The sequence below is a fragment of the Eublepharis macularius genome, chromosome 5 (genome assembly GCF_028583425.1).
Source record: "Eublepharis macularius isolate TG4126 chromosome 5, MPM_Emac_v1.0, whole genome shotgun sequence".
Lineage (NCBI taxonomy): Eukaryota > Metazoa > Chordata > Lepidosauria > Squamata > Eublepharidae > Eublepharis > Eublepharis macularius.
In genome coordinates this window covers 113721540-113748686 of record NC_072794.1, presented here as the reverse complement: position 1 = coordinate 113748686, position 27147 = coordinate 113721540, and the positions used below count along the sequence as shown (strand labels likewise).

The 27147-nt window shown below is 43.9% G+C and overlaps 1 protein-coding gene across 18 annotated transcripts in view; it reads right to left on the bottom strand.

The window, feature by feature from the left end:
- Positions 1-27147, bottom strand: part of NFASC (neurofascin) — a 328885-nt gene that overhangs the window by 103853 nt on the left and 197885 nt on the right. For all 18 annotated transcript variants that reach the window (XM_054981817.1, XM_054981826.1, XM_054981820.1 and 15 more), the window contains 4 exons: positions 7148-7259; positions 5982-6166; positions 3887-4018; positions 1454-1597 (listed from right to left, as the gene is read on the bottom strand). In XM_054981817.1, coding sequence (XP_054837792.1) covers positions 1454-1597; positions 3887-4018; positions 5982-6166; positions 7148-7259 — 573 coding nt within the window. The remainder of the gene's footprint in view (positions 1-1453; positions 1598-3886; positions 4019-5981; positions 6167-7147; positions 7260-27147) is intronic.

The window sequence follows — 27147 nt, the reverse complement described above, 5'->3', positions numbered from 1 at the left end:
GTCAGATAAGGTGGAGAAGAAAGTATTAGAGGAAAAAAAATCCTCAATTTCTTGTTCCTTGGGCCTCGAAGATGAGTATAATTTTGAATAGTACTCTGCAAAGACATTCACTATCTCCCTGGAAGAATGTTTTTTTACTTTCTTAGAATCTAACAAGCCCTGAATATGACGGTATTTCGTCTCCTTCTTGGCTCTCCAGGCCAGTAGCTTTAATGACTTTGGAGAGCGGGTCCAGTATTTCTGTTTCGTAAAAATGAGTTGTTTTTGAACTCATTGTGAATCAAAAATATCAAGCAATCTGCGTTCAGCTAACAATTTTTGATAAGTTTTTCCCCCTTTTAGTTTGTGTTCCTGTTCTAACCTAGTTATGTTAGCAATCATTTGTTCTCTAATTTTTGTTCTTTGTTTTTTTAAGTGGGATGCCATTGATATCAGCCTCCCACGAATAGTTGCCTTCATCGTATCCCAATAAATAGCATCTGAAATATCTGCAGACTTATTTGACTCGAAGTAAAATTTCAATTCACGGTCAATCTGATCCCTAAGGTCTTGTCTGTTCAAAAACATTGTATTAAATGACCATGACTTATCCAAGAGGCTTTCTTCCCCCCAATACATAGAACAGTGAATCCATGAGTGTATATATTATTACTATGTAACATAGTTAAGAAGTTTAAAAGAATCATCTGCATGTGGTATAGTCCTCTATCCAATCCTAGCACCTCAGAATAAACATGAGTAATGTGAGTTATGGATGATACAATTCTGTTGTGGAAGTGGAATGTTCTGCAACTATTGATCCTTTACCTCCCATAGAATGCATGGTGAAGGAGGAGAGCGGGCCAAACCAGATGTAATGGCTTTTAAAACTTTAGGTCCAGGCTCCCAGGACCCAACTCTGTTTCCCTGCAGCCATATAGTAGCTGTAGGGAATGCCTGTTAAACAATAAAGAAGAGCCCGTTTGGGCTTGGAACACTGCCTTGGGGGGAGGAATGGCTTCTGCTTCCTCTCCAGCCATTTTTCCCACCGAAATAGTGTGGGGTGGGGAGAGGGTTTTTTTCCTGTTTTTTGCTTCTTCTCATGTACAAGAGAGCAGCAAAAATAATTCCCACCAACCCAAGCACCGTTTCATCTAGTCTAGTTTGGCTCTGTACCACATAAGCATGTTTGAATTGTCTATCAGTTCTTTGGAACTGGAACTGAAATGTTACTTTTGCCTAGGGGAAAAATGCATAAAACACACACACACTCATATTAACTCTCCCGTCTCTTTTCTGAATTGAATCAGTGAGTGATCAACGATGTTAGTTTTTCAGGGGAAGGAAAATCATGAATTTATGACCATTTCAAAGCAAGGATAATTAGAAACGTTATGAAGCCATTGTGAAACTTCCTTAGAACAGTGTATTATGTACAGAAATCGGAAGCCTAATTATCCTCTGACATACTCACCTAACACACTGACAAAGGCATTGGCTAACAGATACCCATGTTCATTAGAAGCGTTGCATTGGTACACAGCACTGCTGCCAATCTGGGCATCCCGGAACATAACAGTGTCTCCATTTACTTCACGGCTTGGATTAGGAAGAGAACCTTTGAGATAGACATTAATTTATTTAGCAAACATGCTATTACGTACTTCTATTCCAAAAGGAGTCATCAGGACACATCATGTTGAAATAGCCAAAATACAATTACAATGAAACAGTAGTAAATAAATGAATCCATACAACCACCATGAAAAGCAGCAGATATCTAAGAGCAAGTAAATTAAAAAATGCTAACTAAAAATATAATTTATATAGTGAGCAGCAGGATAAAACAAGGTAAAATAAACAGTGTAAAAGCAATATAATTTTTTAAAATAATACAAAGCATCAGAGCAGCCTCAAAATCTCCAAAAACTCAGTGCACTAAAATACTCAGAAAAGATAAAGCTTTAGATTCTGCTGGAAGACCAACAAAAAAAGATATGTATCTTTGAAAGGAGGGAATTCTGTGATTTGGAGAGGGGTACTGCTCAGAAAGCCCTGAAAAGCCTGCTTGCCAGTTTAACATTTGATAGAGCTGACTCCTCCCACAGTCTCACTAGCTAGTTTCATGCCCCAAGTAGATATGTATGGATGAAGGCAGTCCTTCAGTTACTTTAGGTCTCTGAAGATCAACACCAGTACTTTGAACTGAACTACTAGTACATGTAATCAAGTCTACTTCAACAGCCTAATGTTTTATACCCCATTATTGTGATTTGTTATTGATGTTATATGTTTATGAAAAAAAGTCAGTAGAATTCTCACTGCCTGGACTCATGATCCCAGACAAGCCCTTTGTAGAATTCAGAATACTACAGTGAAACATGGGATAATATGAGAGAAGGTAAGAAACCGAGGGAAGATCTATAAGGGAAGCTACATAGTAGGCTATGCAACAGAATACTAAATGCTCCCCCAATAACATCTGAGATTGTATTTGGTCAGATTCTGTGACACATTCTACAATACATGGCAACTAATCTTCAATAGCAATTGTTACAAACTAATCCTCATGCCTACTTGCATATCATTATGGAGACATCAAGATAACACACAAAAATCATCCCAAGTGTCTTAAAGTGAATAAGATATGTAGCCTGGAAGATGGCTTCTTATCTTGACGCTGCTGACCTGGCCACTTGGATCCAAGCTATGGTGACATCAAAACTTGACTATTGTAATGCTATACATTTGCCTCCCATCTAAGTTAACTAGGAGGCTCCAATTAGTGCAAAATGCTGCAGCTCGATTGTTATCAGGAGCAAACAGGAACATGAACATCACTCCCATCCTACAGTCGCTCCACTGGCTACCCATCATTTACCATGCTCAGTTCAAGGTATTAGTTATTACATACAAAGTTCTTCATGGCTTTGGTCCGGTATACCTACAGGACTGCCTCTCTCCCTATGTTCCTGCACGGCAGCTTCACTCATCTGAACAGGGTCTCCTGAAGGTGCCAGGCTGCACATGGGTGAAGTCAGCAGCAGCCTGTACATGGGCTTTCTCTGTGGTGGCCCCTATCCTGTGGAATGACCTGCCTGAGGAAGTCAGAAGAGCGTCCACTCTCCTGGCTTTCCATAAACTATGCAAAACTGAACTATTCAAAAAGGCTTTATACTCAAATGGGAGGGATGTATTGTAGAGATAGGGTCTCAGATGCTTCACTAATGAGTTGGGGATCATAGACTTCATCACTATTTTTGCCTTATATATTATCTGCTGCTTTAAATATGTACTCATACGTACAACTAGCGCTCCATGTTGTCTAATGTTAGTCCTAGAATTGATTACGTTTTGCTCCAGTATTTTTTCTACTCTGTCTTGGATCCTTGCTAATGCTATGTCTTTTAAACTTGTATCTGTTTACCTTATGGTATTGCATAGAAATGTACTTGATATTGATTATATTAACCTCATACTGTGTAATCCGCCTTGAGTCTCAGTGAGAAAGACGGACTATAAATGATGTAAATAAATAAATAAATACATAAATAAATAAATATTCATTACCCACGGTGAGGAGCTGGGTGTCATGTGGCGAAAAAGAAGGGAAAGGAAGGAGATGGAAAATAGGACTGCTGAACCTCCAAAGAGTTTGTAATATTGTGGAGGGGAAGATGTAGATATTAGGAAAATAATTTATCTGTCTGTAATTTCTCATTGGCCTCTAAACCTGTTTTTGAAAAATTTCACGTTCCCTTTAATTAATCATAGTTGGTGCAGAGTGTGGTCATTACTAATACCATCAAGTGAGAATACCTGTTTGTTCTTCCCAGAATCGTGAATTCAAGAAACGCTATCTAATGGTTGTAAGCCACTATTTTCTGTTTATAATAGAAATGCTTACTTTCTATAGGTTCTCCATTCACCAGCCATTGGATTGAAGGTTTGGGATTACCATTGGCTCGGCAAACTAGTCTGCCACCCTCACCTGGAGCCAAAATGAGATTCTTTGGTTCATCCAACCAGTAAGGAGCAGCTTTAAAGCAAGACAAAAGGATATTATAGCTAATAAGACTGCTCTCTGTCCTTTCACAGCATATGCCATTCTAATCAATGAGTATATCATTACATATTTAAAGTACAGCTGAAGTTTACTACAACTTTGTCTATCATATCTATTAACAAAATGCTAATAATATTTTTTGTGAAAAATGAAACATAACAGCTAAAATTACAAGAATGAGAATATATAAAAGCAGACATAAGCCCATGTCAGTAAAACCCATCAAAACAAAACTTGTTTTGAAGCAGCCTGAGGGACCACACTCAGGAGCATGTTTCACGGATAAGTTCCCTGCTCCATACACCTGCAGATCTACAGTGTCCTCCTAAGAACACTTTCCTTGTCTTATTGAATAGAACTCAGTCTACACTACTGTAAGGAAACCAGTTTAGGATTGCATTGCTAGTCCCCCACAAGGGTACATCCTCCAGAGGGGATCTTAATTAATAGGGCAGTTCAGATCGGAGCAAATGCTCATTTACAGTATTCTGGGGTTAGGTTGTCAAGGGTATTACCGATTACAAGGAGCACTGTAAGGCAGGTCCAAAAGCATACTTGCACCCAATGGAGTTGGGCCAAAAAGTTGTTAATGTTAGGAATGTTTTGAATAATGATTACTGATTGCCAGGTGTGGGTATTGCACCTCTAGTATAAGAAACAGGTAGAATTCCTCTTGGATAAAATTCAGGCAGAATTCAAACACTTGGCAATAACAATACAAACAAGCAATGAGGAATGAATATCATTTATTTAAAACATTGATGTATCCATTGTTCTGTCAAGCATCTCAGGATGCAAAGTGGGTAACAACAATATAAGAACAATTTGATTATACAAACATTAAAAACAGATATAAAACATTAAAAACCAATCTAAAATGTTCAATGTTAAGTACAGTTTAAAACATATTATGCCTATGGAGAGGAAACATGGCTCAGTGGTAGAGCATCTGCTTGGCATGCAGAAGGTCCCCAGTTCAATCCACGATTGAAAGCAAGGTGGGTAGGGAGACCCATCCCCCAACCTTTTCTGTGAAGCTGTTCCAGAGGCATGGGGCAGACACTGAGACAGCTTGGGGCTGGACTGTTGTCAAACATACTTTAGACAAGGGGGGGCGTTCTCCCAGTAGACTTTGCTGGCAATAATTAATCTGCCACATAAGAAGACGAAGAGAGAGGTACTATTTTCAAGAATGTGGGCCCTAGGTCATGAAGGGCTTTAAAGGTCAGCATTGACATCTTGGATTGGACCCAGAATACATTGAAGGTACAATTCCGTCAACTCATAAGAGGGAAAATGCTTCTGTAATACAGAATGAGTAATTCCTAGGCTCAGTCTCTTCGCCATACATATATTTATCAATTTTTTGAATGGTACCCTTATGAAATAAAAAAAATCTACATAGAACAGTAGAGTGAGTGAGTGAGTGAGTGAGTGAGTGAGTGAGTGAGTGAGTGAGTGAGTGAGTGAGTGAGTGAGTGAGAGAGAGAGAGAGAGAGAGAGAGAGAGAGCTGCACCCAATTCATTTTTAGCATTCCATCCATGAATCACAATCCTGACTTGATTTTTGAAATCCTCTAAACTGCTGATCAGGAAAATCTCAAAGTGTATCTATCACTTGGGTGTTATTACTATTACATGCCTATGAACTCAAAGCAGCAGGTATCTTCTCTCTATCCTTAAGTAACCGCAAAGCAGAACAGACTACTGGCTATTTGCAGAAGAATACTCTCTAAACTTTCTAAAAGTAGTTTAAATTGGAATACAGATATGCGAAGCCAGTGTTCAGATTAAATTGATCAAGTTAGGATAAACTACAAGAAGGTGGTTCTCTTCAGTTGCCACAGTGGAATGTTTGGCCTGATTCAGTATATTACCAAAAGATAAAGACACTAACAGATAAAGAAATAAGAGTATTACAGTAAATAGGACATACCCTTCACTCTCACTGAGACTGTGTGGCGGCTACTGCCCACTTTGTTGGAAGCTAAGCAGAAGTATTCACCAGAATCTTCCTCGGAGACATTAGCAATCCGAAGGGCTTTCCTGAAGTTCTCAAAATTGATCCTGCCTGCTGGGAGCTCTCCTCCCCTCTTGTGCCACATGATGTCTGGTGTTGGACTACAAGAAGAAGAGAACAGTATTTGTGCACTTGAGATAAAGAGTCTTGCAACACAACATGTACACTTAGCTTCCTAGAAGACAGGCTTCTTTGGTAAACACGTTTCAGGTAGCAATGCTGAGGACGATTAGCATCCAAGATATCTGAGCCACTGCCAGAGTAGGCAACAGTAAACTAGACAGATGAAACATCTGACATGGGCTATATAAAAACATGTGAAGTACTTGCTTACAAATTCCACATGTGATGATAACAATATTGAAGTTACTGGCATATTGTGGGTATAAAGCAGTGGCTTGGTATAGATGTAAAGGCAAATCATGGTCTTTACATGGCCTAAAAGAACAAACCTGGAAGAAACCTGAGGCTTGCTCATGTGATCCCTGCTCCCCCTCCCACATACATGGCCAGAGAATTAGAAACTTCCACTTTCGTGGCAAACCATAGTTTGCCATTATGTCCAAACCCATTTGGATTACTCGTTTAAAAAGAACGCACAAAACAGTACCTTATCTGTTTAGACACAACATCATATTATAGTCTGCTGTGAAAGTGGATGCTATTATATGGGCCAAAGACCTATGAGGCTCTTTCTAGGCTTCTTTTCATAACAGCATCTATTAACCTCTGAACCAAGACTATTGTAACTGAGTATAGTTTATACACACATGATACTATCCTGTATTATTACTGAAACATTGTCATTGCCACATTAGTTATTTTACTTGTTAATTATGGCAATGTGGTATTCTATACCTGAGTCTCCCACTGGAGTCACACTCTTTATATGCTCTAGAGAGACACTGTTTTATTCACTAATGTTGTCCTCAGGACAAATATTTGATCCATTTTAATTTTACTCCTATTAAAATCATGAATAAAATAAAACCAGCAGTACAGGAAATGGAAGGGGGGGGGAGTACTGATGTACTTGACGTGCCATGAGCCCACCCTTCCTCCTGACCACAAGTGGTACGTACACTCCTGAGGCAATACATTCCAGCAAGAGATCCTCCCCTCTCAGAACCATCTGACTGCTTGAGGTCCCAGTAGGATACATGAAGCTGGGGTGTCTTTCAGTAACACCTCGGGCTGAAATCAGGACATAAGGGGAAAAATACACATTTGTAAATCTTTTTTTCTGTACAGGGTTTTCAGCAGTGAAGAACTGAACTTCTGAAAATGAGAAACAGGCAACAGCAAGGGAAAAAAAGTCACAAGACAAAGCAAGTCAGAATGTCTCTCCAAGGCCAGATGTAGAAATCATTAGACAGCTTGGGAGCAGACACTTAAATGATGCAGGGCTTAAATAGTAAAATCAGAGATGGGACAGAAGTGATGCAGAATGGAATGAGATAGATCACTATTCACAGTGAAAACAAATTAATTTTTTTAATACTTAGTGTTTAATAATTTATAAATTTTAAATTTGAAAAAGGCATTCAACATTGAAATTTCTATTTTTCTTTCTTTCTTCAAAATAAATGATTTATGTCTATCCTGTGCATTTATTGTACACTTAATTGGTCTTCTGTTGTTGGGGGTAAAATTCTGTCTTTACTGTGAATACATTCTACTGACATAAAAATATCCTTTGACTTTTCATAACATTTTTGGAATAATAATAAATTGGGAAAGGGAAGAGGGTATTTGGAGGAGGAGGAAGAATTGTTCCCTTTTCTTTTTGTGCAAGCACATCTAAAAACCTTCTTACTCACAGACCAGCCCAGCCAAAATTAACATAATAGTAAAAGATACTGGTATATTTTACTATTTTACAAGATTTGCACTAGAGACAACAATACTTTAATAAGTACAATGAACCAAAGTGAGGATAATACTTGGGACCCAATTCAACGATGCACTGAAGGACCCCAACTTACCTTCAACTGCACTACATGCAAACCAAAATTATATACCAAGGCCTTTGTTAATCCAATGTTATTTCACCATTGCGAATGGTGAATGTGTAAAGAAGTGCAGAATTTGACATAAAGACAGGGTGTGAACTTAGTAGGAATTCTTTTGCACTCAGTGGGGACCATCCCACTGAAGGACCATCCCAGAGGATGGAAACCCAGGTGACCACCTGGGGTGCTGAGCTTGGGGAGGGGTATCAGGTTTAAGGAGTGCCTATAATAAGCTACATTCAATCTTGAACAAATAGAGGGGACATCAAGGATGCTCCTTGCCTGACACATTATTTGGATCAGGACCAGCCCTCGCTCCTCCTGACCTCTCTTGATTGCAGAGGTATGGGTGCTAGCAACACATAAATCATTGGAGAAAGTCTGGTGCTAACAGGAGAACAGTTCCACAAACATACTGCTGAGTGCACAAACGTATGGACTGGCATTTGTATCAGTGGTATCAAAACAGTAAGGCCAGTAGAAATAGCTGAACTATAAAAATAGGAAGCAATAGCATCTTCTGTATCTGTTTATAAAGAGGTGAAGCAGAACTGAAAACAGAGAACTTGTAAGCAGTTGGCCTGGCCTCCTCCATCTTTAATAGCCATTTTAACATGGCTGCTTGTGATAAAAATCACCAGGCCTCTGGATTTAAAATGGTAGCTTGTATTGTAGCCAGAGGACCTCCAGCTAACAGTTGCTGAGTCCCACCCGGGCATTCCAGGCATGAATGGAACGCTGCATAGGAATACAGACTACAGCTGCACCCAATCATTCCTCCCCCACACCAAATCACAGCCCCCAGCACTGTATGAACACCTGCCAGGTGGGCCCATAGTTCACTTGGTAAGGTGCGTAACATGGGACTTTGTCTCAGAAGGCACTGCTGTGCGCACTTAAGAGTGCTCAGCATTGCAGGAGAGGCAGAGAGAGAGAGAGCACTACTAAGGGAGAACTTAGCACTAACACCCAAGGGTGAGAGCAAAGTCCATGCCATGTGGCTTACATGTCTCATTTCAGAGCTCTAACAGGTACTCCATCTGCAGAGGCCAAAAAGGCAACCATACATTGACAGGTATGCATGGGTGGGAATCCAGCTGCTTCATCCCAGGAGTCCACACCTGCTCCCCCTCCCCCTTACACAAGCCCAGGCACACCTCAGTAATGCTGCCTATGATGTGGGGTGTGTGCGCATGCTGGCCACCTGCACTGAGCTGTTAGCACACTCTTTTGCCAGGGTACCCCCTCCCCTAGGCAGGGGACAGGGCAGAACTATGGTTTGGGGTTCCTGGCAGTTGCCCCACTGTGCTCTGTGGATCAGCTGGCCAAGCACCCCTGGGGCCCATTGCCTTGCACAATTGGAGCCCTATGCAGCATCAGTAGCAGTGGATGGAGCAGTAGCAGTAACAGATCACTTCCTAAAAGGATCACTAAGTGTCATTTAGATGAGCCTCAGGGAGATTCTTTAGCAACTGGAACCCCCACCCCCCATAGGGGTGGAACCACAGACCCTGCCATGACCTCACAAACTTGGTTATGGTTGGCACAACATCTGTGCTGTTTACCATCACTGCTCATGTCTCTGTTTAGCATTTGTGCAGATGGTGATTCAACAGGAAGATCTGTCAGCATGACCAGTGCAAGTGCCTGCCACTTTGCTCAGTTATCACCTCAAACCTGGTTCCTGGAGTGTCCAGCCTTGGGCAGCCTTCTGACCAGCAAGTCCACCTCCTCACATGCATGCTATGCTAGGGATGGCTTAGCTGCTCTCCCTATGGCTGACAGGAGCAGTTCACAAAGGCACAGGTGCTATACAGGACAGAGGGAACTGGCAACCCCAGTCATTGGACCTCATTGCTGTTAAATAAAGTTGGGAGTGTTCTACAACTGTGTCCCTGCCTGTTCATTTGTGAGAATATGAGACTAGCTCCATGTTCTTCCCTGTCCGCCCTCCGCTCATACGTTATTTCCCCTTAAGGCTGTCCCTTCACACACCTGAGAGGCTGGGTTCTGACTCAGGGATGCCCATGCTGGAATCGCGATTGTTGGTCTTTCTGGTGCCACAGGACTTCAGTTTTGTTCAGTTGCAAAACACAGCAGAGGTCCAGTGACATCCCAAAGGCTGACCCCATATATTGGTCCCCACCCCCTTCCTACACAAACACTGCTGGCTGCTGCATGTCGCCTGCAGGAGGAATGGGCCAGCGGATGGTTCGAAGGGATGTGTGGCTTGTTCTAGCATGGGGGGGGGTAGTCTCTCTCCTACACTCCCCCACAGCACTGCTGCCATCTGATAAGCCATGCAGCTTGGTACTGCAGTTGCAGTGAGACCCAGGACACATGCAAGGGTGCTGCTGTAACTGGGTGGAGCATAAAGGGGCTGTGGAGTGGCATCCCTGACAAAATTATGGCTCTCCAGGGCGAAGAATGAGGTGGGACATCTGTTCCTCCTTTTGTGGGCTGCAAGGACAAATATAATCTCTGAGGCTCTTGCCTGCCACTGGCATCTCCCTCTAGGGGGATCAAACCAGGAGACCTGGCCATGCTAAGCCAGTGCCTTTCCACTGAGCTGTGCTTGTCCATGCAATGGTCTCTGCCAGGTGCTACGAGGCTTGCAGTGATGTCAAGGCTTCAGTGGAGCGGCTAATGCTTGGTGGCATGCCTCCTTTGAATCTACCCCTTGAACCAGAAGTTAGGATGCTGGTTCTAGACAGACAGACAGACAGACAGACTCTATGATAAGGAAGTGGTTTCAAAAGGATGCATTAGTAAAGGAATAGGGACTACAGACTTTACTTCTAGGCACTGTCTGTTGCTGTAAGCAGATCCTACTGGGTAGTTTATGATGTTTAAATATGTCAGTCTTAGAATTGCTCGTGCTCTGTTTCAGCTTTTCTTCAACTCTGTATTGGATTTCTGCTGGTTTTAAATCTCAGCAAATTTGCATTGTTCATTGAAACATCTTTGAAACTGACTTTACTGATTCATATTGTGTAATGCACCTTGAGTCTCAATGAGAAATGTAGACTGTAAATACAAAGTAGTCTTGGGTAAGGGGCTTGGTTTTGAACCTGGCCTTTATCTCTGGGAGGGGTGGTGGTCTTTTTTTTCTTTTTCATGGGAAGGTGTGTGTGGCTCCGAGCAGGGGTGGCTGTGCATGGGCAACACTTTTGCTTCTGGTCAGGCCCTTGACAGGAAAGGAGCAGGCATCCTGTCCACCACAGGGGTGCCCTTCCCTTATGAGCTGGGGGGGGGGCACTCAGGCTACGTGCCTCTACTGGGGTTGCACTGCTTCTGGTTCTTTCCTCTTTGACACTGGCTCTCTGTGGTGGGAGGAATGGCATCGAGAGGCTGTGGCTGAATTACCGTACAGTGATTGGCTGCACCTGTGATTGCCACTTACTGGGGCATCATTGGCTGTCATTGTCTGATTGTTGGGTGTTGCTGGGATTGCCGCAGACTCTGGTATGCTTGCTATGACATCTATGTCTTGTGGAGACGTGCATGTTGTTATTTCCCCCATGGAATATCCATAGGAAACAGACCAGTAGCACTACTTTAGCTGTGGCAGCGGGCCGCCATCACCACAGCAGTGTTCAGGATTGCAACGTATATTACTGAATAATAATAGCATGAGTTAAAATTTCATTTAATTGATTTTAAAGCTAGAAAATAGCTGCTACATTATGCAATAACAATGCACAGACAGAGCAAAGCACTCTACAAGCTATGCAATGGTACCCTACAACAGAACCTATGCATTTAAATAAAAAGTAATTCAGTAGCATGACAGCATTAGAACCAGGATGAATGAACTGGGTCTGTGAATAGAATAAATAATGAAGCAATTATTCTGTACTGCTCAAAGTGGGTAGATCACTTTAACAAGCTGGAGAATTCCATAGACAGTGACCACAAAAGGCGTGAATAGGGGAAACAAATGTAAACATCTAAGGATAATCAGCCAAATAAGCAATTATAGCAACTACAGAAGAGTTAACAGAGAAAAATCAACTGAGAAGTACAAGAGTTTTCCACAGGTATGCAGAAGATGCTTGCAAGGGAAGTAGACCAGTCATATGCATAAAAGACAATAAATGGTGAACAAATAAGGTGCAACTGGCTCAGATCAGCAGCAATAATAAAAAACAACCCAGATTATTTTTAGCACCAGAAGGCAATGTTAACAATAGTGTTAAATTGGATAAATGGCTGGCATTAAAAGATCTTCATTGGTAGAATAGAAGGGACATTATGCGTTAAGGTTATTGCCCTTGATGCAGGATGCTCTATTAATCAGTTTACGTCAGAGATTTCTGTTTTGCGGTTGTAAAATCTATCTTGAATGAGTAGTTCAGTAACAGGCTTTGTTCTATTTGTGGGCATGGATAAGGAAGACCCTTTCATCTGCATATGCAGTAGAGGAAGAAGAGAACATACACTATAAAATTAATTTCAGGTCTTCCAAAGGACACAGAGTCTGTGATTAAGAATCTCATTAGGAAAACCTGGAGATGAAACTTTCAGACTTGTTCTTAGGTTACAATGATATTATGTAGGATCACAATACATTTGTAAGAATGTGGTTAGTTAATTAATGGATTACCACTATAAGTCAATTTGTGATAGGACCTGGAAGATATATTCACTAAATTACTGATAAAGATCCCTCACTTTTAATGAAACTGTCCATTAATACGGTTTGCTCTCTCATGGCCCTGACAGCTCACGTAATATGGAAAGACACATTACCAAGAACTTCTCTGACACACATGAAATGAACCAGAATTCCATCATAGAATTAATTTTGTTCTTATACAAACTACAGTTCACTTCAATGGAGCTTATACAACAGATGTTACCAGTTGATCATGCTGATTGTCTCCTTTAACCCTCTTCTTACACCCACTGGATAGATTGCTGCTACCAGGAATTATATTTCAAAATAAGTTATTTAAATTTCCCTTTTAGTAACGTGCCCAAGCATCAAACTCCTTCATGGGACTATGTGGCCCTGAAGATAGGAATAGGATATATAGGAATAATAGACACCCTGGGATAAAAAAACAAAACAAAAATAAACTTTTATTTTTACAAGAAGTGTATTGGTTTCTCTCTAGTACTTAAGCTTGATGGTTTCAAAGATAGTTCTCAGTTAGGGTTGTCAGGTCCCTCTATGCTCTCGGCGGGAGGGTTGGGACTTGGTGCTTACCTTCTGCCAGTTCTCATTTTCTCCCTGTGTGCACGCAAAGCGAGTGTGCATGCCCCAGAGTGATGTTGTTGCACCAGATGCAGGAGCACTCTCACGTTCTGTGCAGGGACAATCTGGCCCGTTTGGGGCCCAAATTAGCCCCAAAGGAAGCACGAGAATACAAAAGTGATGTTGCCGCACCAGGTGGGAGTGCGCACACAGTGTGTGCTCCTGAGGTGCCTGCTGGTGGCGGGCAAGCTCCGGGAGTTTGCCCCCTCCCACCGATTGCCCAGCAATTAGTGGACGAGGCGTAAATCCCCGGGAGTTTGTCCACCACTGGCAGGCACCTGGGAACCCTATTCTCAGTTCTTAAAGTTTCCTCACATAGGCTCAGTCACACAGATATACATACACTATCCCTCTCAGGCACACGCACAGTTTGCCTGCTTCATATATATCACTCACTCACTCACTCACTCACTCACTCACTCACTCACTCACTCACTCACTCACTCACTCACTCACTCACTCAAATAAACATGAACTTTCTCTCTCAGGCACACACAGGTGCACAGGACAATTTAAACTTTTCAAAACTCCCCCTTTGTTCAAGCTGACCCAAAGTGATGTCATTGGCCCTGGGAGCATGCGTGCACTTTGCACGTGCACATGTGGTACCAGGGGCACCACGTCCCACCAAGAGTTGCCCCCCTGTGCTGGCAACCCACTGAGTTCCACCACCTCTTTTCCCAGAAAAAAAGCTTTGATGATTGTAATCTGCTGTGTCAGGTTCAGAGTCTTATGTGCTGTACCAACTCCATTTTCTCATGCTTCTAGTGTTTAAGTGCTTCCTCTGCAGGTGCCCAGGTTCCCAGGCAGATTTCTCACAGAGAGAGATTGTTTGGTCTACCGACGTTCCACCCCGGACCGGCCTTGAGAGACTCCAACTTCCCAAGCCTCAAAGACAATGTTTTGAGAACTGTGGGGGGAGGCTGGGCCAAGTGGGAACTGTTACTCTGTACCGTATGCTTTGCTTGTCATTGGTAACAATGCATATGTACCAACCTGGATATTGCATTCAGGCCAGTGGACTATAATAATCTTTTTCTTCAGTAAATGCTTTTTGGAAACAATGGACTTTTGTCTAATTGCAGAAGGCAGACTGGAGTAAGGATTTTATCTAACCACAGTTCTGACATTTTGTTACCAATCACACTTTTCTCACCCCTCACCCAGAGAGGATGGATACAGGAGAGCCGTCCTCACCTGGAATGGAGGAAGTGAGATTTTTTGATCAGACCGCCTGGGGCAGAGCGCATCAGAAAGGCACTCGTCAGAAATCCCGCAAGAGGCGAGGTGGTTCCCGGCGGACCCCGCTACGAAATCCCTGGAGGCCAGGTAGCGAAGGTTGTATCACCCCCATGTTCCCTTACTGGGGGGCTAGCCAGGAACCCATGCCAGGGATAGTGGTGCAGGGATACATAGTCGAAGATGACTTGGGCTGGCTGCTCCACGAGGTACCCTCCCCAGTTTTACGAGAAAGGTCAACAGAGGCGGAAGAGAGCGTAAGTTGCTGCCAAAGTGCCTGGGAGCCAAAGCAGGACGAGGGTGTATTGCTGGTTGTACCTCCCGGGAGGGATAAAGGCGCCATGCTGGCAACGCTGCCAACCCTCTGCCAAGCGGATATGGAGGGTCAGACCAACATTGCATTTCCCCGTCCCCTGATGGACTTAGCCATAAATCCCTTGCCAAAAGAAGTTAGGGAGACGAGCATAGGGATGCTGAAGGCAGACCAAGGGACCACGGTGAGAGATGATACTTTGGGAGAGAGTCTCCCGGTCCTGAACGCTTCACTAGTGGAACTCAAGGCCTCAGATTACGTGCAAGCTAATCCGGCAGCAGCCGAGAAGTTGCCCAGTGAAGAGCTAGAAGTGTCATTAAGAAGCTTGGAAGATAGTACAGAATGTATTGCTCACAGAGTGGCCGCTGGTCGCAAAACTCGCCCGTCCATTGAGTTATGGAAACCAGGCGAGATGGCGAACGGTCAGTTACTTATCTATGGAGGAGGGGAAGTGGAGCTGAACCCTGACAACCATGCTGTAAAGGCCCCAAGGAATCCCGGAGGTGAAGAGCTGGCCGCTGAGCGCGGGGGAAGCCTGCAGCCGTGGCCAGACTCCCAAAAAGAGGACTCGCCCCTGCACACACAGCACCTAATATTCCCGGAGGAAGCGGTGCCAACTCGAATGATTGAAGAGCTGGCCGCCGAGCGCGGGGGAAGCCTGCAGCCGTGGCCAGACTCCCAAAAAGAGGACTCGCCCCTGCACACACAGCACCTAATTTTCCCGGAGGAAGCGGTGCCAACTCGAATGATTGAAGAGCTGGCCGCCGAGCGCGGGGGAAGCCTGCAGCCACGGCCAGACTCCCGAAAAGAGGACCCGCTTCTGCACACACAGCACCTACTTTTCCCGGAGGAAGCGGTGCCAACTCGAATGATTGAAGAGCTGGCCGCCGAGCGCGGGGGAAGCCTGCAGCCACGGCCAGACTCCCGAAAAGAGGACCCGCTTCTGCGCACCCAGTGCCTACCCGCCGCACAGCCGCCATCGATGACCACGCAGACAACTGCAGAAGCGGGGCGAATGGCTGAGAAAACTGTAATCTCATACCATCTAGTCCTGCGAGATACTCCAGCGCAGCCTAGGATGCAACAAACCTCAGCAACAAACCTTAGGGCTGAAATTGCTCAGCACCGAGCAATTTCACCACCTTCCCCACAGCCGCCTGTACGAGGAGAAGAAGAGGTGCAGCCGTTCCTTCCATGGGAGATGGATACCAAGCAATACTTGTTTGATCTGTCTAATAGCGGTACTAAGGGAAGGGAGCTTACAAACCTGATCCAAACGGGTCCTGACTCCGCCAACAACACTGGAATGGATGGAGGAGTGGATCCCGTGCGAGGTGAGGACTCGGTTCAAGGGTGTGGAACAGCACCTCATCTGGAGGCGCCTGGAGAGCAAGTCCACCCGTCAAATGGAGGTGTCACATTCGTGCAGCGCCCAGCACCCAGCAAATCACTAGAACTAAGAATGAAAGCCGAGGGTGAAACCCCAATGCAAGACCAACCAGACGAGGAGCGGTATGAGCTCCAACGTCTAAACCAAGCCTCCAAAGCGCCTACCATACAACAACAACTGCCGCCAACCTCTTTGGGGGAAGAGAGGCAAATCCTTCTGCAACTGCTTCAAAAATCATCAGGGGAAAGGGTGATAAAGGCACCAGCCCGGATAGGCGCGCCCATGCAGCGATCACGGAGGACAGTACCGGTTCAACAGGTGCAGTCACCGCAGCTCAAAGAGCAGCCAAAGCCGAGAGAACAAGCGGGGGCTGAAGCCCCAATTGACTACCAAGATGGGGAGATGCCTACCCCTCGGTTGTCCCCACGTTTTGGTGGAAAAGAGAGGCCTCCTTTGTTACTACAAATGCCTCCCGCCATCCCTCGCAACAGCCTCTCTCAATCGCCTCTCTTACAACCTGTAAGAGGAGAGGGGAGATGTCTTGAATCACTCGGGAGGCAGACCAGGGCAAGAGATCCCGCGCAACAGCGGTTTAGCGGGGAGCCAAATCTGCTGAAGCAACAGCAGCTCACACAACCTCAAACAGCCCTTGGAAAAGGCAGACCTCTCAACTCTACGACACAAGAATCCACGCAGCACTCACCTAGCAAAGCAAAATTAAAGCAACAATGTCTGACACCAAAGCTGATGAAAGAAAAACCGGTAACGCCGCCCGAAAATCCAGCCCCACCCCAAGTAGGAAAGGGAGAGACACTGAGAAACTTGTCCAAGTCAGAAAGGACTTTGAACAAAAGGTCCTGTATAATAGCAATCCTTCTTATGGGGTTCACAGTGATGCAAGTGTTACGATCTTGCCACCAATGGCATCCCAGTTGGGAAGGAGGCTTCTCCAAAGATTGGGGGATATTTAGCCCACAAGCACGTCCTGTCGTACGGAACATAAGGAAAATCCTACTACAAGATCCAACGTCTTCATCTGATTTTCCTCAAGCACTAATCAAATTGGATCAGAAAGAAAATACAGAGAAAATAGACCTTGGCATGAAGAAGAACCTCAAAGACTTTGCCAATAACGTACCTGTCTACCTGTTTCCAGTGTTGGCAAAAGATGCAGATTGGAAAAAGGGATGTTCCAGAGCTAACTGGAGTTGGCAGGGACTTCTGAGCACAATACATGACCTTATTAGAGAGACTACTGCTTGCCATACAAGTAAGACTATGCACCTGTCCCCTACTCAAGAACGAATGCAACTTTCTGGGGTCCTAAATGAGCGTGGTAAGTCTTTTTACTTTACACTGACCCTGCAGACTTTTAGTAAAAATAAATATACCCAAGTTACTGAGAAGCCCAGAATTATTTTGGTTGAAAGAACTCTAACCATTAAACTGGGGAAGGTGTCCGACAATTATGACTTAAACCTAAATTGCAAAACCCAGGAGATTCTGTATATGATCTACTATTATCAAACTCCGAGGACCGAAGCCCTCTCAGGGGTTAACTTCTCCCTCTCATCTCCTCCCAACCGAACCAACTTTTTACACATGCCCCAAAGCGAAGGGGAAGCGAAACCACTTCTCCGTTCCAGCAAAAGGAGGGAGGGGCACCAGAATAACTTCTCCGTTCCAGCAAAAGGAGGGAGGGGCACCAGGAGTAACCAAGCAAACCTCCTTCCTTTCGGACGGGGGAGGTGGACCATTGAGGGGGAAAGCAACTTAGAGAACGAGGGGGAGCGAATGCCCACAAGGGAAACACCCCTACCGGCTAAAAGGAACGGGTTTCAGAGGGTGCAAATATGGAAGGCAACAATGAAGACACCTTACTCACTCTACATATTAAATACTTCTATGCAATCCTGGGGAAGTTCAGGAGTCTTGGTCCAACTTCCAAATAACCATGGCCCCAATGCTATTCGGATAGCCCTGACGTTAAATCATATACAGCCAAGCAACAAACAGAATGGCCATCTGCAGAGACGGTTCACACACCGGAGTAGAATTCAAACAGCAGAAACCAACACAACTACCGACTGTGCATTTTCTAACAAATACCGCCATCTAAAACTAAAGACCTTGCCAGCTAAAACCAACGTCTGCTTCTATAGAGGTGAACGACCACAAAAGATCGGCGCGTTTACACAACTCCAATTGGACAAGGAGGATCTTATAAACTCTAACATTATACTCCCAGAATCTCCTACTCTACCTAACCTGGCAGGACCTTGCAACGCGCACCAAGGTAAAGGTAGGGGGAGGCAGCCCAACAATGAACTCTCATTAAGAACCACCTTGAAACAGTCAAATTGTTTGATATAAACGAATGTATGATCTATATGGTTTATGATATATAGAAATACCTGAAATTGAAAAATTGGGATAAATTGTTTATCTAAGATGGAAACAAAGGCTTACAGTTTGGGCATATAATGTTAAAAATAGTTAAGGATGTACTGCTTAGAATAATGGAAAATATATATTTGTTTTAGATAGAGGAAGCTAATAAAAGTAAGGGAAAGGGGACAAAGGGTTGGAAAGCTGTTGGAAGTCAACAAAAAGGGGGGGGAAAGGGAGGGGGTTAGAGATGAAAAAATTGGGGAAAATTGAATGTAAATGTGGAAATAATGGATTCTAACCCAATAAAAATTTTTCAAAAAAAAAAAAAAAAGAACCACCTTGAAACAGGATTACAAAGAATACGCCGACCGCCACCGTGCGGCTGAAGGAGAATTGCAACCAGGAAATCTTGTTTATCTGACTACCAAGAACGTAAGACTTCCCCAAACCAGCTGTAAACTTGCATTGAAGTTTCTTGGACCCATTTCGGTGCACAAAGTGATCAACAAAGTAACTGTTGGATTTGCCAAAGAAGTTCCGCCATGTCCACGATACTTTCCACGTCAGCTTGTTAAAAATGCCCCAGCTTCTGACAACTGGCACACCAAAGCACCTCCCATCTCCTCTCAATCGATGATCGAACCCACTACGAAGTACAACAAATTTTGAGCTTTAAATTCAAACGCAATCAGCTATTTTGTCTTATTTGATGGACTGACCTGGACTCTGGGTATAATGAGTGGGTGAATTCTATACATGTCCCTGCTCCTAGAGTAACCAAAGCTGTTTATTCTCGCTATACATATAAACATGGGGGGGGATTTATTTTAGAGGGGGCAGAATGTCAGGTTCAGAGTCTTATGTGCTGTACCAACTCCATTTTCTCATGCTTCTAGTGTTTAAGTGCTTCCTCTGCAGGTGCCCAGGTTCCCAGGCAGATTTCTCACAGAGAGAGATTGTTTGGTCTACCGACGTTCCACCCCGGACCGGCCTTGAGAGACTCCAACTTCCCAAGCCTCAAAGACAATGTTTTGAGAACTGTGGGGGGAGGCTGGGCCAAGTGGGAACTGTTACTCTGTACCGTATGCTTTGCTTGTCATTGGTAACAATGCATATGTACCAACCTGGATATTGCATTCAGGCCAGTGGACTATAATAATCTTTTTCTTCAGTAAATGCTTTTTGGAAACAATGGACTTTTGTCTAATTGCAGAAGGCAGACTGGAGTAAGGATTTTATCTAGCCACAGTTCTGACATGCTGCACTGTTTATCGTAGGTATCATCTTGCTTTTACCGCATTGTATTCTATCTTTGCAATCCACTTTCTGCATTATTTACAGTTTATCTTTCATTAGGCAATTCATTGTTTGCATCAATATATCCGATTCCCAACATGTGGATCCGATTCTCATCGGTGGATTCCTAAATCTCGAGAATGACTCATCCATTCCCACACTGCTCTCGAGAATGACTCACCCATTCCCATTCTAAAACACCGGCTATGGAGCATCACAGAACATTCCAGGCAGCTCCCCATCACCCACTTATATCCCATTTTGTTCTTGGCACTGATGCCCACTTACACCTATGAATGTAACTAGAACAAAACTATCTGATCAATTGTCATCTTCTGCAACAAATCCAGAGACTGGGATCATGAACAATGAGCTTGATCTTTCTGGAACCTGAGAAAAGCCACAGGTTTGCTGAAAAATCTGAAACAAAATTTACACTGGAGAGCTAGCACCCCAAATGATCAAAGCAGCACTTCTAGCTTTCTCTCTCAGGCGCACACAGTTTGCCTGCTTCAGATATAATGAAAGTTCTCTCACAGACACAAACAGTTCAGGTTTCCACACAGGTTGCCTAAATGAACTAGAATGTGAATCCCCTCAGGCCTCCACACAGGTTGCCTGCTTTACCCAAACGGAATCTTTTCTCTCCACTCAGTAACTAAAAACTGCAGTTCACTCCGCCCGCACTCTCAGTCATCAACCAATCTTCTCGCTCATTCATCCTGCTCTTTCACCCCCCACCTCTTCATCTGTACCATACCAAACATTTAAAGACATACTTACACTTAAAATAATTACACTTAATGTGAATATTTTTCTATGGCACATCTGTGGATATATTGCTACTTGTACCTGGAAAGAAGACAATGCAACTTCAGGCTTTGTACATAAACTACAGATCTGAGTTTGCTGAACTTGCCATTGACCAACCATTTCAGTAAGGGGAAACTACTAGCAGGACTAATATAATCCAACAATGTATTTGTGGTGAACTGTTTTAAGAGGAAGGAATTTGTAAAACTTTCCTAGCAAGATACACACATGTACCAATCTACGCATATTCACTGGCTAATGTCAGCTGTAGGGTTTACCTTAACATAAAAGACAACACATTTGCCATTTACACGTCTGTTAACTGATCTATAATGGAATGAGACAAACATAGGAAGGTAGAGATGTCTGCATGGATTTGGAGTGCAGTATTTCCTTGCTCTGAAATCATATGACTCAACAAAATTCCATGTTAGGAGTAGAGATGGGCACGATCTGCATTACGATTGGAAAAAACCCACGTTAATGGCAATCACGCGATTGCGATCTGGCAGATCTTGATCGGCCACGGCCAATGATCCAGCGATCGGGAGAGGCCTGGATAGGGGCGTTTGGGCTTGGATCGGGGATCCAGACACTCAGGCGCCAGCAATCTATTCCCCTGGAAGGGGGATTGCGGAGCCAGGGGAATGCCTGAGCTCTGTTTGCCCTCCTTCTGTCGCCCTGGAAACTCAAATGGAAGCCCAGCTTTCCTTGATCAGCAGGGCTTCCTTCCAACCATGGAGCAGCAAAGCAGTCACAAGTTGGGAGAAGACACCCAGGGGAGGGAGGGGGAAGGGGGTGTTCTGTAGCCATGGTCGCTTCAATCTCATCCCTGCAAACCCGGATAGGCAGCTCTGACGGCCAAACACAGGCCTCCTGTGTTGCTGAATGGGACCTGAGGGGAGGCGGCTTGTTGCCGCCTCCCCGTGCCCGCCAGGCCCGGCGGCCGCCGTCATCACCCACCTTCCCACATAATACCTGCGTGCCCCGCTTTGGCCTCCACGATCCACGGCTCGGGAACGGGAGATGATTGGCACGGGTCGTTAATTCGGGATCGTCGTCAGTGCCGATCCACAATCTGCTGGATCGTTAAATTTTTTTGGATCGTGCTCATCTCTAGTTAGGAGCACCCAGGACAACTTATTCAACAATCTGCTAAACAGTATTACATTAGTAAAAAGACACTCATTTTTATATCTGTTTCTCCCAACACAACTGCTCTGCTTTGCCTTCCGCTGAAACTGGCTGTGTGAACCAGTTTTGTCTCACCTATTCTTTTAGCATGTTGTATATAATCCCAACATATAAGTAACAGCACCTGTTGTGGCAGTATAATCCTTTAGATTTTCTACTTGTTCCATCAAGTTCTAGGTTAGCTGATAAAACTGTACTGTTGCCAACTGGCCATCTCAGGATGCTAATACAATGTACCATAAGACTCCTAACTCCATGAACAGCTAGTGTGCTAACAAATCCCACCTCTGGCTTCATTGAGAGCAGGATACACAGGAACCTAGTTACACTTGTCCTGGAATGTCTGCAGTCAGAGAGACTTAATGAAATACAATGGCTAGAATGTTAGACCACAACTAGGGACACCAGGATTCAAATCTACTTTGCCATGGAGTTCACTCAGCAGTCTTGGTACAGTCACCATCTCTCAGCCTAACTTACAGCACAGGGCTATTGTGAGGATAAAACGAGCAGGAACCACTGACACTGACCTGTAGTGCTTAGAAGGAGGGCAGGATAAAAATCAAATACAAATAAATAAATGACTAGTGTAATGCCAGTATCTCTTCCACAGTGCATGCATGCAAAGTTTTATTCTCCATAAACACCCCTGTGACTCTGGCCTACTTGCTAAAGCAAGCCCTGTAACACTGGAATAATGAAGCTTAGCCAGATGCTAGCTACTCATCTGTTATAGCATACAAGAGTACAGAGCTGAACATTTGGCAAAAATCCTCTTAATGGGATTTACAAATATATAATGGGAAGAGATTATATGTTAGTAAATTTCATGCTTCTGTGCAATCATTCATATGCTTCTGCAAAGAAAATATTCTGAGAGAAAACCAGAAAAAAGTAGAATAGGGCACCAAATGTATGCATATGATTCTGTGAAAATAGAATCTCAGATCCAGAATAACCTAATTTAATTCAAAATGCTATCCACATTTTTGATAGAGGCATGCTTAACTTCCTACATTCAAAAAACCTGTATCTATTCTCTCAATAAGCTCTCAGAACAATTGGCTGATATTCTCCTTGTAATACGTGGCATAGTTAATAATTTTGCATGGATCTACCTTCTAAATTTTTTACCATACACCTTTCTCTTTGACCAGTCAGGAATGAGGCATGCAGTTGTGATTTCTGGGCAATGCATAAATGATTCCCCAATGCCTACCAGCTGCTGTATGGGTTGCATCAGAGAATCCCAGCACATCTTTATTCTATTTGTCCTAGGATGACTGCAGTGTCCATATATTGTTATGGAAGGGGTGTGCAGCTGAAAAAGATTTGGGTGTCCCAAAACGGAAAACAATTCAGGATAACCCAAGCGGCTTCGGGATTTGGCTTTTAAGCTTTGGTTACTGAAGCTCAAAGCAACCCCAAAGTGGCACAAAAAGGGGCACTTTAAGTTTCAAACACCACATTGCTTGCTTCACCCGATGGGAAGCAAGTGGAGTGGTGTTAGAAAGCGCCCCTTTTCATGCAGCTTGCAAGTGGCATGAAAAGGGATGCTTTAAGTTTCAAATACCACACTGCTTGCTTCACCCGATGGGAAGCTGCCGACCCCAATCTCAACGGGGCCGGCATTTGTGGGGACGCTGGGCGAGGGAGAATGGTACAGCCTTCCCCTCCTGGCTGGCTCCCGTCGCAGCTCCCAAAGACGGGCAGGGAGCCACAGGAATTTAAACCCAGCTGGCCAATCAGGGGCTGGCTGGGTGGAGAGGGGGCGGAGACGCAGTCCCCTGACCTGAGAGAGCTAGTCTTCTCTCTGGTCCACCCCCTTCTCTATTTAAAGGGAGCCGGCTGGGTGGGGGGGGGGGTTGCAGCAGTTGGGCTCTGACAGTGATCCCCTCCCAGCCTCTGCTTCTATTAGGGTTTATACAGGTTAATTCAAATAATGTTGGTTTATGTATTAAGGAATGTGAATTTGAGTATAAATGTGTTTTCAATGGATTGGTTACTATTTGGTTGCAACTTGGGGTTACAGTGTTTTGATAGGATGCTGCAGTTTCAATGGGTTTGGTTAGTATTATAACATGGTTATACAATCTGTGTGGCGGTTTTGGCATTGGGCATGAATCCCTTTGGGGGGAAGCAGGGCCTGCGCGCACTGCTTCCTCATAGATGGGGATCCCCATAAGGGATGTTGGAGCCGGCATGGACAGGAGCAAGCCCAGCTCGGGGGGCTGCGAAACCATGCCTGCTTCCAGGTGGTGGGGGAATCAATTAGAGGTGGCCGCCCATTGGTTCTCACTAACTATCATCCCGGGGTTCCCTTCAGCAGGTGGGCTGAATGGTGAGGGCTGGCAGGCGGGTCAGCCGATGCAGGGATCCGCGCCCTACGCTGAGACATCACTCCTAACACAGTAATCAGTAAAGTTGTGGCCTATTTTACTCCACACAAGGTGTCACGCGTGTTTATTACAGCCCATCTCCTGAGCCTTAGAGCCTGCCCCCGTAAGCAAGAGGCGCAGCATTTGAAAGCACAGGGAGGGAAGTTTGAAAGCAAGCAGCATTTTTTCTTCTGCATTAAACCTGACCTGCCTTAACAAGACATTTCTTATTTCAGCTAAGGTACTCCTTGTAAGCACAGAACTCTCCTCTAGATGCACCATGAGGATTTTTACAGTCTGTTTTATGAAACAAGCACTACTAATTAATCTAATTTTATTTGTGACTTCCTTGAACATCTCAAGGGCACCCCCTGATTCTAATTAAATAAATGTTTCTCATGGCACTGTCATTGACTTAGAACACAAAATGCTCCTGGAACTTTGCAAGTAGGGGTAAGGATTAAAAAATTTCTAAAGAAAAACACTCAGAAGCCTCATTGATTTCAACTTGTTTACCAGTATGTTAAATATTAGGAAGTCCACTAATCTCCTCCTATGGTAGCTTAACCATGCAAATTCATTCTATCCACACTTGCATGATGTGACATTTATGTCTGTGAGCATTTTCACAGAATCATAGGATGCTCCTGTCCTGACTTCAAAACCACCACTATCACCATGATTCTACCATACATAGTGGATGCCTTCTTATTCAGACACCAGACCTCTGCAACCGCTCACTTTCTATGACTTGGACATTCCATATTGAGACAATCTGACCAGAAACCCAACCCCACTCTGTCATGGAAGTTCACTGGGTGACTTTGGGCCAGTCACATACTCTCAGACTAATTTACCTAAACAGGGTTGTTGTGAGGATAAATGAGACAAGAATGATGTAAGCCACTCTGGGTTCCTTTGGGAGAAAGGCAAGGTATAAATGTAGTAAATAAATAAATGCAAGTGTAGAGTTGGTTAACTCCCTTAATAGGAACAATACCTTACTTCTCAGCTGACCTAAATCCAATTCAGATTATTAATTACTAAGTTATAATTTAGACAGTTGGAGAAAATGACAAAAATACAACTGAACATCTAGCTAGTGCTTTTTAGTGGCATCTTTCCACCGTATATACCAAGGAATAGGAAAATGCAACAGTCATTTTAGAGGATACTACAATGCAAGAACACTAATCTCACACTGGGGTCAAATCCACATTCACCCATTACCCGCATGTTTATCGGATATCTTCTGTTTGCCTCCAATCCGCGATTTTTTCCTCTTCGTTCACATTCCTGCTTCCAATCCGTCTTTCTTGCGTGTCCCTCCAGTCACACAGCCGCTCGAAAACCGCTTATTTGGGCGGGACCTTTTTCCCCGCCCATTTTTTAGAAATTTTTTTGAGTGCACTTTTCCGTTATTTTGATCTTTCCTTATAAAGAAACATCATTGAAGATAATGATGCCTCTCTTTCCCCCACTGACAGCACTGATGGCTCTCTCCCATTTCTTTTTTGGAAATTTGGAAGCATGTGGGAAGCTTTCGTGGGCATTTCCTATGCAGGACAGTTCAGTGCCTGAATTTTACTGAAGTTCCACTTCCTTGGAGTGTCATTATTTTGATATTTCGTAATTTCGATATTACAGTAATATAAAATAAAAAAAATAAAAAACAGTTAAAAAGGAAGTTTCGCGAGTCCGTTCTGAAGATGGATTCACCCCAAAATGATTTTTCAAACTACCAGATTTGATTCAGAAACAGCATAATCAATAAATCCAATGCTATGAAGTCAAAAACAGTCTTTTGCAGACTACGGAGCACTTGCAAGTTGAATCAGCCAATAGGAACTCTCGGAACGGCTGGAGAGACAGGAAGGGGGGTGTTTTTTTAAAAAACCGCGTAAATTGCGCATTGGCCCGTTCATGGCCACCGTGAAACTCCCGTTGAAAACCTGTGACCACATATTCGGGAGAAATGCGAATGAAATGCGTCTGTTTAATGAGGTAATGTGACCGGCACTCGGGATTGCGTGGGGAATGCGGGGAACATGCGACTTAGAATGAGTAATGTGGATTTGCCCTGGGTATGGGATCCCAGCAACTACAGAAATTGACTAATTTCAATGGAATTAAAAGCAGTATTAACATGGCAGCCTTCTCTGCAGTGCAGCCATACTGAGGATGATGGAGGGAGGAAGTCCAAGGCCATAAGCAGAAACTCAGCGGATCATGAAGACAGAAGACTTTCTTCCAGCCCAAGGCAAACTAGCCACATTCCTTACTACAGCACAAGAACAGTAACCATTTGGCTGTTCTTTACAAGCTGCAACACATGTATTTTGTCTTGTTTTTTTCAGGCTCACCTTGTATTAGGGAGAGAACTGCAACAGAAAGCCCTACTAACCTATATGAGTTCAATGGAAGACATAAATGGAGTCAGCGCGCATATCGCCTGTATATTCATGTCACTCCATCAGAAACCATTTTTTGCCAGGTTCTCAACTGCTTGGAGCTGTACACACCTAGGCTCTATTTATATGTTCCACCGAAGTTACAAAGATCTAGGGGTGAGGCTTACTGCAGACATCATGATCCACACCACATGCATTCATTCTACCAACACTGGATGTCTGAAAATAGCTTCAGTCTCCAAAGAATTACAAAAAAAATGTCATAAAATTACTGAAAGTGGAAAAGGACTGCTTTGCTGGTTTCACTGACTTTTTAAAAATAGTAGTTATGTTTGAACACCTGCCAGTTCAGCTCACATTCTGCGCAATATTTGTGAACCAATAG